At 39.8% G+C, this 16541-nt stretch overlaps 1 protein-coding gene across 1 annotated transcript in view; it reads left to right on the top strand.

Moving 5' to 3' along the window:
• Window positions 1-16541, top strand: part of PTPN2 (protein tyrosine phosphatase, non-receptor type 2) — a 151080-nt gene that overhangs the window by 88808 nt on the left and 45731 nt on the right. Inside the window, exon 4 of the mRNA XM_006877595.1 lies at window positions 1457-1555. Within this exon, the coding sequence (XP_006877657.1) occupies window positions 1457-1555 (99 nt within the window). The remainder of the gene's footprint in view (window positions 1-1456; window positions 1556-16541) is intronic.

The raw sequence follows: 16541 nt of genomic DNA, 5'->3' as shown, positions 1-16541 counted from the left end.
GAGGTAGTTGTTGTTAAGTATTATTGATTGGAATGTAGATGAAGTACACATAGCTTGATCAAGGTAAATGATGTCACTAAGAAGTGTACAAGAGAAAAGGATTGTACTTTGTAACATTCCTTTCATTAAAGACAGTGTGATGGCATTGGAAGTATATATATATATAATGTGACTTCATTGTTCCCCACAGAAAAGTTGTAATATGGACCATTACTCCTTTTACCAACGGCCAGTACTCTGCCATACAAGTTGCACACATTGTGCTTTTGTAGATAAACAACAGTTTCATGGTGATTTAGGTGCTTTCTCCATCCACATATTCTGGAACTATTCTTGGGGTTGACTTGGGTTGCTTGGCTGCCCTGTGGTGTCACACACCTCTTTTGAGGACTGCCATGATTAGTCTTCTTGCTGTGGAAGCTGAAGGGGACAGAAATTGTCTTTGCCTAGTCCTAGTGTCAAGCTTACCCTCTCCTTGGAAACCCTATATAGGGTCTCTGTGAGTCAGAACCTACTCAACGGCACTTAACAACAACATCCCCTTTGTGGAGTCCTGGTGTGGCAACAGAGGATAATATGCTGGGCTGCAAGGTCAATTTGAACCACATGGTCAGCAGTTCAAGCTCACTTGCTGCTCCTTGGAAACTCTTTACAGGGTCGCTATGAGTTGAAACCGACTCAGTGGCACTTAGCAACAACAATAATCCCGTTTGCAGTTAGAACACAATCAGATAATTGTGACCCTAGATTACACAGTGATTGTAACAGTATTAAGTGTGACAATAGTGACAGTGTCCGAAACAGAGTGCCAGGTAGACCTTTCTGTTCGGAATCTTGACTGTATTTTATGATCTTTATGATTTTAGATTTTGTGTGTAGGTCTTTGATCCATCTTGAGTTCATTTTTGTGTGCCTGGTAAGACATATGGATCCTGTTTGATTTTTCTGCAAATGGATTGCCACTTTTTCTAGCACTATTTGTTATAAAGTGATTATCACTTTCCCATTTAATGGATTTTGGCTCTTTGTCAAAGATCAGCTGTCCTTAGGTGGCTGCGTTTATTTTTGGATTCTTAATTCTGGTTCATTGTTCTATATGTCTGTTGTTGCTCCAGTTCTGAGCAGTTTTGATAACTGTGTAGTAGGTTTTGAGATCAGGGAGTTAAGAGACCTCCTACTTTGTTGTTATTCTTATGTATCTGGTGTCTCTTTTAAACTGGGCCACCTAATATACTAAAAAATTCTCTTTCTGCCTTAGTAAATACTTTATAATAAATTATTTATAACCAAAAATCCTAACTAATACAGATCTGTTTTTTAATTAAAGGGAATTTAAAGTTGTTATTTATGATCAGGTACATTGTTTACAGACCAGGAGCATACTTGAAATTTTCCTTGAACCTTCTTCTTTTCTAGCCCCTTTCCTATATCTCATTTTTCTTCTCTGTTCTTACAGGGTCCACTTCCTAATACATGTTGTCATTTCTGGCTCATGGTTTGGCAACAGAAAACAAAAGCTGTTGTCATGCTAAACCGAGTTATGGAGAAAGAATCGGTGAGTAATAGTTTGATATTGCATGTAATCATTAGCTCATAAATGTTGACATGTTTCTGATATGAATAACTAATGTATGTTTTCCTCCCTTACCTTAACTATTTAAATGACAGTTTGGTAAGGTGGAGGGTCAGAGAAAAAGAGGAAGACTCCCAACGAGATGGATTGGCCAAGTGGCAGCATCGATGGACTCAAACGTGGCAACAGTAGTGAGGTTGGCCCAGGATCAGGCAGTGTTTCGTTCTGCTGTGCATAAGGTCGCTATAGGTCAATACTGACTCGGTGGCACCTAACAACAACAACAACCTCTAAGATGAAAATATAGAACAAATACTAATGGTGATACATGTACTTCTTATGTGCCATCGAGTCATTTCTCACTCATAGATAACCCCATAAAGGGCTTTGGATGAGTTTGTTCTTTATGGGGACAGAAAGCCTCATCTTTCTCCTGCAGAGTAGCTCATGTATTCAAACTGCTAACCTTGCAGTTAGCAGCCCAAAGCGTAACCCACTACACCAGCAGATCTCCAGTGGTGATATATAGACCTTTAGAATCTATAAACTATAATTGAATTTTTTACTTTAAATTGTTGGCTGTTAGTTTCTAAGAGAGTAAATGCAGGGAAGCATACATTTATTGATAGTTAAAATTACAATGTATACACAATGCCAACTTGTGGTGTAAATTTGGTTAAATCATTTAACTGCTGTAGCTTTACATTCCTTTTCTGCCAAACAAGCAAATTGGAGAATATTATCAGTAAGTTCTCTTCCAGCATCAAGATCTGGGATTGTTCTACTTTTCAGATTCCTGTTTCTAATTTCTTGTTATTGATTTATCAGTGAGCATGAAAAGACCTGATGAGTCTCATCTAATCTATTTCTAATCTCAAATGGCTTTGAAATACTAGAATATCAGGCAGTATCTGCAAAATTCTTTATGATCTCAAGTGTGCTTTTAAAATTTGATGGTGACATTGTCAGTTTAAATAGTTTGAGCAAAATTGCAAGCTACATGATAAATGTAAACTGCCACTGGGAATGAGAAAATATCTCTATGGTACTTGACTTTAGATGATTAATAAGATTCAAGTTTAATTATTAGGGAAGAATATTTTATGGGCAGTGTTGCTTTGTTCACCAAAAGACTCATAATGTCTGAATAGCCTTTCTCTTTATGACATTATTAACCTTTGTAGGTCAATAAATAGTTCCTTCATTCATTAGGAGTTACAAAATGTTGGCATTCGAATTCAGTCATTCTTTCTCCCATTTCTGTTGGAATAATTCTATGAAAAGAAACTTCCCCTTTGAGTTAGTTGATGATTTTTATGTAGAGCAAGCAGCTTTAAAAATAGAGTTGAAAGTTGCTTTGATGTTTCTCTAGTGTCTTGATACCAGGAGGCCAGGGATTGTGGGGAAAGGGTCTTTTTTGTCTTCATTCACTTTCACCCCTCAGTTTCTAAAATGATTCTTCAGAATTTCTTCTCATAAAAAAGAGGGAGACCTAAATGAGTAGATACATCCTGAGAAAGTTCTGATACACATGTGGAAGGAACCTGCACACTGCAGATAGCTGAGCATAGAATCGAAGAAGGAGGAAGAGTCAGCAGGAACAATTTGAAATGGAAGTGTCTTCCCAAGCGGGTCAGCCAGCCCTGGCCTGGTTCTCAATAGGAGAAAGAGTTGAATAGACTTGAGTGGAAGAAGCAGTGGGGGAAGGAGCTAAAAGTAAACCTCGAGTTACATCATACGGCACACCAGGAACATCTTGAAATTTCTCAGGTGGCTTTGAAGGCAAGAGGCTTTTAGGTGGCACTGAAGTCTTATTCACATATTCTCTCCCCTTCTCTGCCCCCCTTTTTTTCCCGTTTTTTTTTTTTTGGATTTCCATGAAGAGCCTGTTTTCTGTGGTCTTCCTTCTATCTTGGAAGAGTACTTACTCTTTTTGCGATACTCAACATAAGACAGCAATTGCAGACAAACAGCTAAGCTCCAGTCTCACCCTCTTGCATCATCTGGGCAAGAGCCAATACCAGCTAAAAACACTCTGAATTGGGCTGTAATAGCCGTGAAAAGAGAAGTCTATCTCCAACAACAGACACTTCCCCAAGGAAGACAGACATTCAGGCAGTCAACAAACATAAGAAGAAATGTTCACGATCCTTAGCCATTAGAGAGACTCAAATCAAAACAATGAGATATCATCTCACTCCGACAATAACAGTGAAGCTCAAAAAAGCAGAGAACAACAAATGCTGACAAGGGTGTGGAGAGACTGGGACCATCCTACATTGCTTGTGGGATTGTAAAATGGTTCAACCACCCTGGAGAACAATATGGTGCATCTTCAGAAAGTTGGAAATAGAAATACGTTATGATCCAGCATTCCTCTATTTGGCATACATCCACAAGAAATACGAGTCAAATCATGAGTAGATATATGCACCCCAATGTTCATCACAGCGCTATTCACAGTAGCAAAAAGAAGGAGACATTCTAACTGCCCATCAATGGAAAAATGGATAAACAAACCTTGGTAAACACACACAATGGAAAACTAAGCTGCCTTAAAGATTAATGACTTGGGGCTGTAGCAGCAAAAACTAGGTAGGGTATGCTCTGGTGAGAAGGGAGGGGGAATCTCACAAAGGAAGTGCTCATAGAGCAACTCCAGGGCTCCAGATCTCTCTATCATAAGATCCAGGATGTCAGTTTCCCACACTCGCAAGTAAAAAAATCACAATATTAAGTAAAATATGGAGAGTTAGGAATCTGGCGACAGGACTCCCTCAGTGATGACCCCACCCTGGCAGAGTTTAGAAGGGGCGCTAAAGCCAGTCCAGCACAGAAAACTGTGCTGAAAGTGGTTCAGAGGCATCTGCAAAAAAAATAAAATAAAATAATAAGAGAGAGAGACACGGGAGACTACACATTTTTCCCTCTTTCTCTCCCTGTCCCACCTTTATTGCTTAGCCCAGACATCAGGCAGGATAGCTTTCCCACTGTACAGAGAGAGGGAGCTTGACGGTGACTTATAACGTCACCTGCGGAGCCACAGAGCCAAAAGTTTCCCCAGTAGGACCCCTCGTGTCACTGCACCGTGGAGTAGGTTCCGAATCCAGACAACCCTGTGTGGGATTTTCAGCGATGTGGGTCTGAGTGGGAGCTAAGTGCCTTGCCTTTCTCCTTTGGTGCGGCTGGTGGTTCCGAGCTGCTGACCTTGCAGTCCATGGCCGCTGCTCTGCCCAGTTTCCCTGCGTAGGACCAGTTGAAAGCAATCTGTAAAACTCTAGCATAACAGGACCCAACCATCCCAAGAATTGCACTGTGCACACACAAATACCTAACTGACCTGCAGAGACAAAAATAGTGCACAATCTTTCTCCCATTAACTCCCTAATATCTACCTGTGCACCTCTACTGCAGTGACTAGAGGAGGGGCCTGAGAGAGTGAACACCCACACCCTCTGCTGGAGGCTTCTAATTGCACACACACTGATGGTGTAGCTCGGGAAAGTCGACCACAGCTTCATTTCTGTTCCAAAGTGGTGATTTTTGTCTATACATTTATAGTACTTCTGGTTTTGGTCCTTTTGAACACACATCTTTTCTGGAGGTGGGAGCTTTTTCCTCCCTACGTTACCCAAGAAGAGACAGCAATCGTGGCCATATAGCCAAACTATCAGCATCCCCCATAATATTCCACCACTGAGACAAGACCCAACAATACCCGCTAAGCTTTACATACGAAAAGGGAAGCCTATCTCCTCATCATATTCACCAGGAAACACCCAGTAAGCTCAACAACAAACAACAAATATTCACTTAAGCTGTAAAAAACAAAACAAACACCACATAACTATCATGACGAATAAAAGGCAACAATCAATATTGAAACACATTCAAAAACAGAAGAGAGTAGCTGATGGAAATGAGCTGGAGACAGACAAAGGCTTTCTAGAGGGGAAAGAGCAGGTTTGGATATACCTGAGAAAGATTTCAGAAGAATGATATGGAAACAAATTCAAATGCTCTGAAAAGGGGTGGAGGAAAACAAGGAAGAAGTCAGGAAAGTACTATAGGAGCAATCAAATAAAAGTGATACAGCATTGGAAACAATTAAAAACCAGCAGAAAGATATCCAGGTGATAAATCATAAGCTATCAGAAATGGACAATACACTGAAAGGGGAAAGGAGAATAGAAGAGATGGAAGCCAGAACTAGTGAGCTGGAAGTCAATTCTCTCAATACTGCTAAGATAGAAGAACAAGCTGAAAAAAGGATTAAAAAATCTGAAGAGAGTCTAAGATTCATGCTGGATAACATGAAGAGGAACAAGTTAAGAATTATTGGCATTCCAGAACCAGAGAAGTTCACAAAGGAAATAGTTGAAGAGCTTCTGGAAGAAAATTTCCGTAACATTTTGAAAGATAAACATTCAAGAAGCTGAACGTACCCCAGGAAGGATAGACCCCAAAAGAAAGTCACCAAGATCAGAAAATACTTTTTGAAAGAAAGACCGACAGAAAAAATACAAAACAATATAGGCAGTCTGACTAAACAAGAACAAATAAGTGGCTCGTCCAGGAGACATCAAGGCCAGTGGTCAGGTCCCCCTCAGGGCAAACACCCTTCTAAGACTAAGGCTCAATAGGAATGTGTGCTCTGATTGGCGATCACATTCATCACTGATAAAGGGAAATGAGGGAAAAACAGCAATGGAGCTGCAAGCTAAGCCCTACAATGCTCAATAGACTCCTGTGAACCCAGGTGGAGACTTGGTTTGCCATTAGTGTGCCAAATTCAGGGGACTCTTGGACCCAGAGTCAGCAACATAGCCACAGAGGACTAGCGTGGAGAGTGACACATCCAGCTAATAAGAAGAGAGGGCACATGCATAACTATACCCACACTTGCAGATAATACCCACTTGAACTGGTTTCAATGGCTGGATGATCAGAGCTCAAACAGAAGAAGAAAGAAGAAGAAATAAAGAATAATCTGATACAATTTGATGAAATTAACACACACCTATGGATGCAGTAGCTCAAAAGAATGAAGAAATCTTCATAGCGAGGATCATTCCCACTTCTGCACATGGAGAGGACAGGGATGGGCAACTTGGACATTGGCTACCCAGAAGTGGGGGAGCTACCAAGGCAAGAAGTGACTGACTTAGAAGCTTTCAAGAGGGAACCTAGATCAAGAAGGCTTGGAGCAAGGTAGAATTGCACTGAGTAGTATCCATTCTGCCTAGTCAGGGCTGATGAAAGGGGATGCGGATAGGTCACTTGCAATACATTAAAAATAAAAGAATAATGATGCATCTAAACACCTCTTAACATGGATGAGCATTGAGAACATTATGTTGAGTGAAATTATTCACAAAAGGACAAATACTGCATAAGACCAGTATTCTAAAAGCTCAAGAAAAGATTTCCATACTAAAAGAAGAATTCATTGATGGGAGGGGACAATAAGACACAGGTTATTGTTGTTGTTGTTAAGTACCTTGGAGTTGGTTCCCACCCATAGCAACCCTGTATAGGGTTTCCGAAGAGTAGCTGGTGAGCTTGAACCACCGACTTTGCATTTCAAAGGGCTTTGCAGTCTGGTGCATTAATCCACAGCGCCACACCAGGCTCAGGTTATGGGAATGGGAATATACAAGGGGGGGGGGGGGTGCAATACACCAAAATGGAGAGGGGGATGATGAACAAGGAAAATAGGGAAGACTTAGGGAGGTATGTGTGGGCTAAATGGGTATATGTACTCAATCTTGGAACAATGGGGCTCTGTGATATAGAGATAGAGACATACTCTGAATGAGTAAAGGAAGGGAAATAATGTTAAGGTGCTTAACTACCTTGTGGATATTGGTTTCCTCTGTCTACTATTGTAAAATAGACATTCAAGTGGGATAGAAAGGAATGGTGGGAAATGATGATTATAGAATATAAGACTGTCTTCAGCTTACAGCTGAGTGGAATAGCTAAAAGAGGTACTACAGTTTGCCCAGAGAAATAGACAGAGTTAAGGCTAGATTATGTGTTTGCTTTCCAAATCCAAATTTATGCCTTTTAGGGTTTGTTTAACCCTTTCTATCTTATGTAGTGGTGGTGGTGGTATGCCATGGAGTCGATTCTGACTCATAGCAACCCTGCATAGGGAGTAGAAAGCCTCATTTCTTTCCCACGGAGCTGCTGGTAGTTTCCAACTGCTGACCTTCAGGTTAGCAGCCTGACTCGTAACCACTACACTTAGCAGAGCTCCTCATTCTACGTTATCCTTATACCTGTTGTTTATTTTTTCCTTTTCAAAAATTCTTCTTTCTACAAGACATCAGAAATATAGAATAACTTGTAATGATTCAATTGTATTGTTCATATTATGTATAAAGCAAACTTACAATAACTGTATCAACTCTACCACCAAATTAATTACTGAAAAAATTTTTCTTGATTTGTATATTAGTTTTTCCTGTTCTCTTTCTGGTTCTCATTTTTATTTGTACGTTATCTACATTGTCACAGCATACAGTATACTGTAGTCTCTCTCTTATATTCCTTATTTAACCTTAGACTGACATGTAAATATATACTGTATTCATCACAAGTCTTTGTTACTTTCTCTCTAGTCATTCTGACAGTCTAAGGCACATTCTTTCATGGATTTCTAAGAAAAGGCTTATGGGCTTTATAGTTCCTTTTTCTTGCATGTTGATGACAGATAGCTGTCTTAACACTTAAAAGTCAGTTTGGCAACATATAAAATCAGATATAAATTTGCTTTTCTTTGTATAACAAATATGACAATAAGTTAGAAAGTATTACTATAAAATTATAGACACCTTTGTTAAAGAAATGTATCAGAGTCTGAATCTGTTGTTTCTAAACATATTCTCAATCTAGGTCTGTATACTTCAGAGGCAATGTTTCTATTTCTCTATAACCCTTCCTCTGAAAATTCCACACTCTGCAATTTATACTGCATCAAAAATGACAGATTTGGCCCCACCTTTCTGAGGAAGCGCCATGCTGTTTTCCAGAGTGGTTTAACCATTTTACAATCCCAGAAGCATCCTAGTCTCTCCACACCCTTGCCAGCAATTGCTGTCCTCTGCTTTTTTGAATTTTGCTGTTAATAACGCTGTGAGATATTTCAGTTGTTTTGATTTGCATCTTTCTCTGGTAGCGTAGTGGTTTCGAATCGGGCTATTAACCTTAAGGTCGGCAGTTCGAAACTGCCAGCCTTTCCGCGGGAGAAAGATGAGGCTTTCTGCTCCCGTAAAGATTTACAGCCTAGGAAACCCTGTGCAGGGTCACTATGAGTCAGAATCAACTGGACAGCACTTAACAACAACAACAAATGGCTAATGGGGAGTCCTGGTGTCAGACTATAAAGTCATTTGAACTGTAAGGTTGGTGGTTGAAGCTCACCAGCTGCTCCTTGGAAACCTTCTGTAGGGTCTCTATGGGTCAGAATCTACTTGAGGGCACTTAACATAACAGTGGCTAATGGAAGTCCTGGTTTGGCTCTGGGTTTATGCTATAGGCTGCAAGGTCATTGTGAACTGCAAGATTGGTGGTTCAAGCTCACCAGCTGCTCCTTGGAAACCTTATGAGTCAGAACCAACACGGTGGCACTTAGCAACAGCAACAACAATGGATAATGATTGTGAATGTTTCTTCCTTTGTTTATTGACTGCCGATGTGAAGTTCATGTCCTGTGCCCATTTTTCAATTGGATTGTTTGTCTTTTTCTTGTAGTGATGTTGTGCTTTCTATAAATTTTAGATACTAGTCCTTCTCTGATATGTCATTTCAATAAAAATTTCCCCAGTCTGTGTGTTCTCTTTTCACTCTTTTAGTGAAATCTTTTGATGCTCTAAAGTGTCTAATTTTTAGTATGTTCCAGTCATCTATTTTGTCTTCTATTGTTTGTGTATTTTTTGCCATGTTTGATAGTCTATGTATTCCATGTATTAAAGCCTTTCAATTTATCCTGATTTTTTCATTGATGATCTTTTTAGTTCTGGGATTTATATTTAGATCTTTAATCTATGTTGAGTTTGTTTAGGTGTGATTTATGGATCTTGTTTCGTTCTTTTGCAAATTGATTTCCAGTTTTGCCAGCACAATCTGGGGAAGACTATCTCTTCCCCATTTGTTTTGGCCCTTTGTCAAAGATCACTTGACTGTGGATGGATTTACTTCTAGATGCTAACTTGAAGTAACTGTTCTATTGACTTATATATCTTTCCTTGTACCAGTACCAGGCTGTTTTTACCACTATGGCTGTTTAGTAAGTCTTAAGATCAGGGAACGAGAGTCCTCTGACTCAGTTCTTTTTTTAAAGTAATGCTTTACTAATTTGAGGTGTCTTTTCTTTTCCACATAAAGGTCATAATAGTTTTTTCCATCTCTTTAACAAATGTTGTTGGAATGTGGATTGGGATTGTGCCATATAGTAGTAGTGACATTTTCGCAATGTTAAATTGTCCTATATCCTATGGATGGCATAAGTGGCTGATAGAAGTTTGTCATCCTTGAACCTTTAGTCTTTTTTCATCTTTGTATGTTAGGTGTATCTCTTTTAAGCAGCATGTTTAAGGATCCTGTTTTCGTATTCATTCTACTACTTACTCTCTGTCTCTTGACTGGCACATTTAATCATTTGAGGTTTTGTATTTTTATCAATAGGTAAGTAGTGATTGCAGTAATTTTGCTGGGTTTTGTGTGTGTGTGTGTGTGGTACTGTTGGTTTCTTTGTTCTGCATGCTTTTCCTGTTTATTTGTGTGTGTGCTTTTTGTTGTCACTTCCTTTATAGTTTTACTGTTTATAGAATCTTCATGGATTTTCCTTTTCTTGATTTGATGTGAAGGTTTATTAAGTTTCTTTGAATTTACCCTGTACTTTATTAATTCCTTCCCCATTTTAAAGCATTATGTTTTATCCTGAAATCACCACTTTGACCTCTGTAACTATACTTTCCCACCTTTGCTTTATAGTTGTCCTGATCATAGACTGATATCTCATATTTCCTATTTTCAGTCTTATGGTTTTGTTCTGTTGTGGACCTTTCCATATCTGGACTGAATTTTGGAAGGTGTTGCCATATATATAAATAAATCTGTTTGTTGTCTGCTCTTATTGGTTCTCAATCCAATAAGAGAACTCTTGGAGAGTTGGCTAATCCTTTCTGCTTAGACCGCTATCTTTTCCCTTTCAAAGGTCTTGTGTTGTTAGGTGCCATCGAGTCGGTACCGACTCATAGTGACCCTATGCACAACAGAATGAAACAGTGCCCTGTTCTGGGCCAACCTCACAATTGTTGCCATGCTTGAACCCACTGATGTTGCCACTTTGCCAATCCATCTCACTGGGGGTCTTCCTCTCCTTCTCTTACCCTCCACCTTACCAAACATGATATCCTTCTCCAGTGACTGGTCCCTCCTGACCATATGTCCGAAGTATGAGTGACTAAATTTGGCCATCCTGGCCTCCAAGAAATACTTTGGTTGCACTTCTTCCAACACAGATCTGTTTGTTCCTTTAGCAGTCCATGGTACTTTCCCTTTTTATTGAAAAATGTTCCTTTCTTCCTGTTATCTTTTTCTTAAAGCCTTCTCTATTTTGGTTTTATCTTCTAGTTCCTTCTATTTAATTATTTGTTCTATTTATATTTCTTTTCTATCACTTTTATTTCTGAATTTTAATGTTCTTTATGGTCTGTCACTCACATAAATTTTCTTTTTTACTTTTTATTGTAAAGTCCTGGTGTGGTGCTGTATGATAAGCACTCAATGTTAAGGTCAGTTTTATCCACAAGGTCAGTGGTTTAAACTCACCAGGCACTTCTTGGAAAACCTATAAAGGTTCACTGTGAGTTGGAACTGACTCAGCAGCACTCAACAACAATTGTGTGAAGATGGCAGAGTAGGCAGACACACTACATGGTCCTTCTACAGTAAAGATGCAAGAGACTAAATTAAACAGATGAAGATCCTGGAGACCTGAACTTGAGAAGGTTAGAAGTTCAGGTCTTCTCTAGCCATCTGAAGTTCAGGTCTCCAAGATTTTGCTGGGAGAAGAGGCTGAACAGCGACAACTATAGAGGGAAACTGCATGATGAATGGCCACGAGCAGCATGAACCTTTGTGAACAGCTTTGGCAACAGCAGGTAGCCTGACAGAGCATGCAGGCCATTAGAAAGGTGTAATTCCTTCTTTTTCCTCATACTACCTTGGTGACCAGAAGTGTGGCCAGCTACTTCCCTCGTCTGTTCCCAGTCCATTCATTGCTTTCCAGGCTAGTTTAAGGTAGAGGCTGATTGTGCTGCTTTGGTGACCTGTTTTTGTGTGTGGACTTGGGGGGGGGGGGGTTCGACTTAGGATCTACAGAACTTGCAGAGCTATCAGAGTAGCATGTAACAAGTCACCTTGCCTCCAACTGCCCTGTGAGCCTAACAGATACTGAAACTAGCTCCATCAAGGATCTCTATGAACTACTTCTGGATTGAGGGCCTTGAAATTAGTAATACCGTGGCTGATAGGATCTCTATATAGTTCCAAGAACTCCCCTGCCACATCTTTCCCACACTCATATAATGAGATCCTTGGCTTTCAGGAGCCACCCAGAGTTTTCTCCTCTCTCATTCCAACAGCCGCATTATTGGTTTTGTTTGTTTGTTTTTTCCTTTGATTGTTTTTGTTTTTGGCTATATGGATACAGTGACTATCTCCTGTTATGTGGGAAATAGAAAACTCCCCCTCCCAAAGCAAATCAAAAACAACAAGGAACCAACAATGAAGAAAGAAAATACTAAAGAGAAAAAAGAAACAAAAACACAGGCAGTAACCAGTATAAACACAAAACGGGAAAAGGGAAATGGAACTATAGAAAAGAAAAATAATACAGAAAATAAAAGGAAGAAATAAAAAAACACGAATAGTTAAAAAGAGAAAAGAGGGGAAGGAAATGGAGATATAAAAAAGAAAAACAATTGTACTGAGTTCATTTTGTTTCTGGGTTTTCTTCTCATTTTCATTTCTGTTGTGTTAATTGTTTACCAAATTGTTGTTTTCCTCTTTAAAATTTTGATGTGGAAATGTATTAATTTTCTTTGAGGTTATTCTGTAATTTATTACTTTTTAAAATTTAATAGTATGTTTTATCTTTAAGTATACTTGATTTCCTTGCTATTTGAAAGCTCTGCATTTACACTATTCCCTCATTTTGCTGTATAGTTGACTTTGTAATAAATTGATATATCTGGTTCACTTTTTTCAGGCTTTTACTTTTGTTTTACTTAGGATACTTTTGTATCCAGATTTAGTTCTGGGTAGTTTTGTCATATATAGTAATCTTAGGTTGTTGTCTTCTGTTGTTGGTACTTGGTCATAACAATACCTTTTACTTCAGAAAGTAAGTGCAAATTTGGAAACAAGAAAAAACTTTGCGATTAGAAATCCAGAAGGTTAATTCTAAGATTTCAGAAATAGAAAATACATTGAATGGACAAAGAAGTAACTTTGAAGCAATAGAACCCTGAATTAGTGAGTTTGAAGGTAAATATCTCAGTACTAGTAGTTTGTAAACTTGATCTGCCTTTGTTTTTGTTTTATGTTTTTTAAGCTTTTATTACAAACTGAGTGATAGTTTATATGGGAGAACATCAGTTTTGCACTCATCCTATTGTATTTCCTATCATTGCAGTGATTACAATCCGCTCCATGCATCACCTTTCAACAGTATTTTGTTCTTTTTCCTCTAGCCTTTTTTTTTTTATGTACACAAAAACACTCAGGAATATATAATCATTTAAATAACTGAAAGGCACATTCTGCAAGCCAGCCTCATGGCTGCCAGCACACAGTGTTTCTCGTTCCAAGAGTTTCGAGTCCTCAGTTGCTCTATCTCTCAATGTCATCATCTCTGCCTACATCTCTGGTGTCATTACTTCTCTGGATAGGGTCCTACATTCTGCTCATGCTCTTCTCCCTTGATGGTCTTAGGGTCCTCTGTTCCTGGAATGTAAGATTAACAAAAACTCTCTTTTTTGTTCACAAAACTTCTACCTTTACAGTTGTGACAATTGCTATTAGTCATGATAACAAAATGGGTACTATCTGCAAGTGTGGGTATTCTTGTGCATCTCCCCTCACTTCATATCAGTGTATGCTTCACTCTCAACTCTAGCCCTTTGTTGACATGTCCTTGTCCATGGGCTCAGGTGTCCCCTGATCTCACCACACTTTGGACCTATCCATCCTTCCTCTTCTCTCTCTCATCTCCAGGCTTAACAGGAGTCTATGGATCGTGGTGGAACTCAGCCCATTTCTTCATTGCTGCCTTTCCCCTCTTCCATTTACCAGCAGACCAACGTGGTCGCCAGTAAACTTACACGTCTGCTCATGTGTTCTCTTTGAGTTTCAGTCTTGAAAAGAGGGTTTGTCTTAAAGGGAGTTGATTACTTGCCTTTATGGCTCCCCAGCGAACTACTTGCTTTTTCTTGTAGTAGCCAATCACACTGCCATTTTTGTTTTTGATTTTTCCTGCTGGTGTTTCTTTCAAGAAGTATTGTCTGTTCCTCTGGCTGCTCCAGGCTGGTCTGCATGTCCTTTCAAGTGGAAATGTCCCACCTACCAAGGTTCTGGATGTGGCTCAGAATTCTACCTAAGGTCCTATACACTACAGAGGCTCCGCAAGAAGCCTCCTTCACTGGGCAAATTCTGGAGCCTCTTTTAGGTATTCCAAATAGTTAAAGGCTAATGATGGACATACAGGTTTTCTGTAATCATGTTTCCCGATACTCCTTTCTGTCCCACTTAAGTATGTATTTTACAATAGTAGGCAAGGGAATCCAATATTCATAAGACAGTCAAGCATCTTAACAGTATTTCCCCTCTTTTACCCATTGAGACTATGTCTCAAATCCTGTATCACAGAGCCCTGTGGTTGAGCATACATCACTATTTACCTCTGTCCCATGTAGCCCATGCAAACTTGCCTAAATGTTCCCATACCTACCTTGTTCTTCCAACCCCACCCTTCTTGTGTATTGTCCCCCCCAGTACCCAAACTATATGTTTGTCCCCTAACCTGTGCTCTACCATCCCCTCCCTGCTACCCCTGGTAGCCCACAAAGAAATTTCTTTTTCTTTCTTTTCTTACTCAACTCAGAGTAACTGTAGCAGGTGTTGGATGTCCATCTGGTGTATAACAGCTGGTATTGGTTCTTGCCTGGATGGTGGGATTTTATAGGGTGTGATAGTAGTTTAGCTATGAGGCCACAATTGCTGTCTCTTCTTGGTTAACATAGGGAGAGAAAGACCCTCCCTTTCCCAAGGTAAAATGCAAACCAAAACCAAAAAATAAGTCCACAACAGCTAAAAAACCAGACTGAATACTACAGTCTATAATCACACACAGAAAACATGAGTATTACTGTAATGCCCTTTGCTCTGCCGGTTGGAGCCGTTCTTAGAGACCGTTCTTTTTAAAGCAGTTGCTGTTGACTCCTCCCTCTCATATTCTGCTTGTAGTAGTCTTTGCTGAGCAGATTAGTACACATGCATAGTAGAATCCTTTGGGGGCAGGGAGGCACCCACTTGCTCAGTTACCTCCTCTAGTCACCAGAGTGGAGATGTGCAGACAGTGAGAAACCAATAAACAGGAAAAAATCTTCACACCTTTATCTCCTACGATCAGTGAGACCTCTGATGGGATCACGTTCCTGATCCTTCTGCTCTGTCATGTCCAAGATGACCACACTGGCACTCGCTGGCAGCCGCAGATCAGAAAATGCCACCTCTCTTGCTTCTGCAAAAATCCTACTAGCAGTAAGCCTTTGATCCTTCTAAATACATCTTTATATGTAGTTTAGAGTTCGAGGACTGACCCCTGAACCTCCTTTGTCCGATATTCTGTGATATTGCTATTGGAGATCAGCACCGCACTTCTCCCTAATCTGCCATCAAGCCTCGCCTCTGGTCTGTTTTATATAAATTGCTTTGATTTCTGTTTATCTGAAAATATCCTAAATGTATTAGAGGGGCTTTATTTGCTGGGTATATGATTCTTTGTAATTTTTTATTTCAGAATTTTGTATATGTCATCCCATTACCTTCTTTTTTTCTTTTTTTTAAGGTTTTTATTGTGGATTGAGTGAAAGTTTACAGGGCATATCATCAGTTTTACATTCAACAAGTCATATACCTTGTTTCATTACATTGATTATAATCCCCTCCATGGACCATCCGTTAACAGTATTTCTCTCTATCCACTTTAGCTTCTTAAAAAACAAACAAAAAACCCCACTAGGCATATATAATAATTTACATCTCCAAAAGACACATTCTGCAAGTCTGCTCCTGGCTACCAGCTCTTAGTCCTTCTCTTCATTAGTCCATGAATCTAGAGTCCTCAGCCGCTCACCCTCTCTATGCCCCATCTCTGCCACCGTCTCTGGCACTGCTGCTTCTAAGAACTGGATAAGGTCCCACATTTGCTTGTGGGCTTCTCTCTTGATGGTCCTAAGGTCCTCTGTTTCTGAACTGTAAGATTAACCACCACCACCCCTTTTTTTTTAAAATGTTTTATTGTGAATTATATGATAGTTTACATGAGAGAACTTTAGTTTTACATTCATTCCATCGTATATCATCTCATTGCCATGGTTCCAATCCCCTCCATGCATCATCAACCACCCAAATGGTATATCCCAGAAATCTGCCCCCTAGACTTCTCCCTTCTCCCCCCAGTTTTCGGCCCACAGTCCCTTTCCCTCTCTGGGTCCAAAGTCCCCAGCCGCTTCATCACTCCACGTCATCATCTCTGTCTTTGTCTCAGGCATCTCTTTGCGTAGTGTCCCGCTCTCGGCTCTTCTCCATTGATGGTCCCAGAGGCCTCCGCTCCTATCCTGGAGAATTAATCACTCCCTTCCTTGTTACAAAACTTCTACCTTTGCATTGCCAA

Source organism: Chrysochloris asiatica, unplaced genomic scaffold (genome assembly GCF_000296735.1).
Source record: "Chrysochloris asiatica unplaced genomic scaffold, ChrAsi1.0 scaffold00533, whole genome shotgun sequence".
Classification (NCBI taxonomy): domain Eukaryota; kingdom Metazoa; phylum Chordata; class Mammalia; order Afrosoricida; family Chrysochloridae; genus Chrysochloris; species Chrysochloris asiatica.
This window is presented reverse-complemented; position numbering and strand designations above follow the sequence as displayed.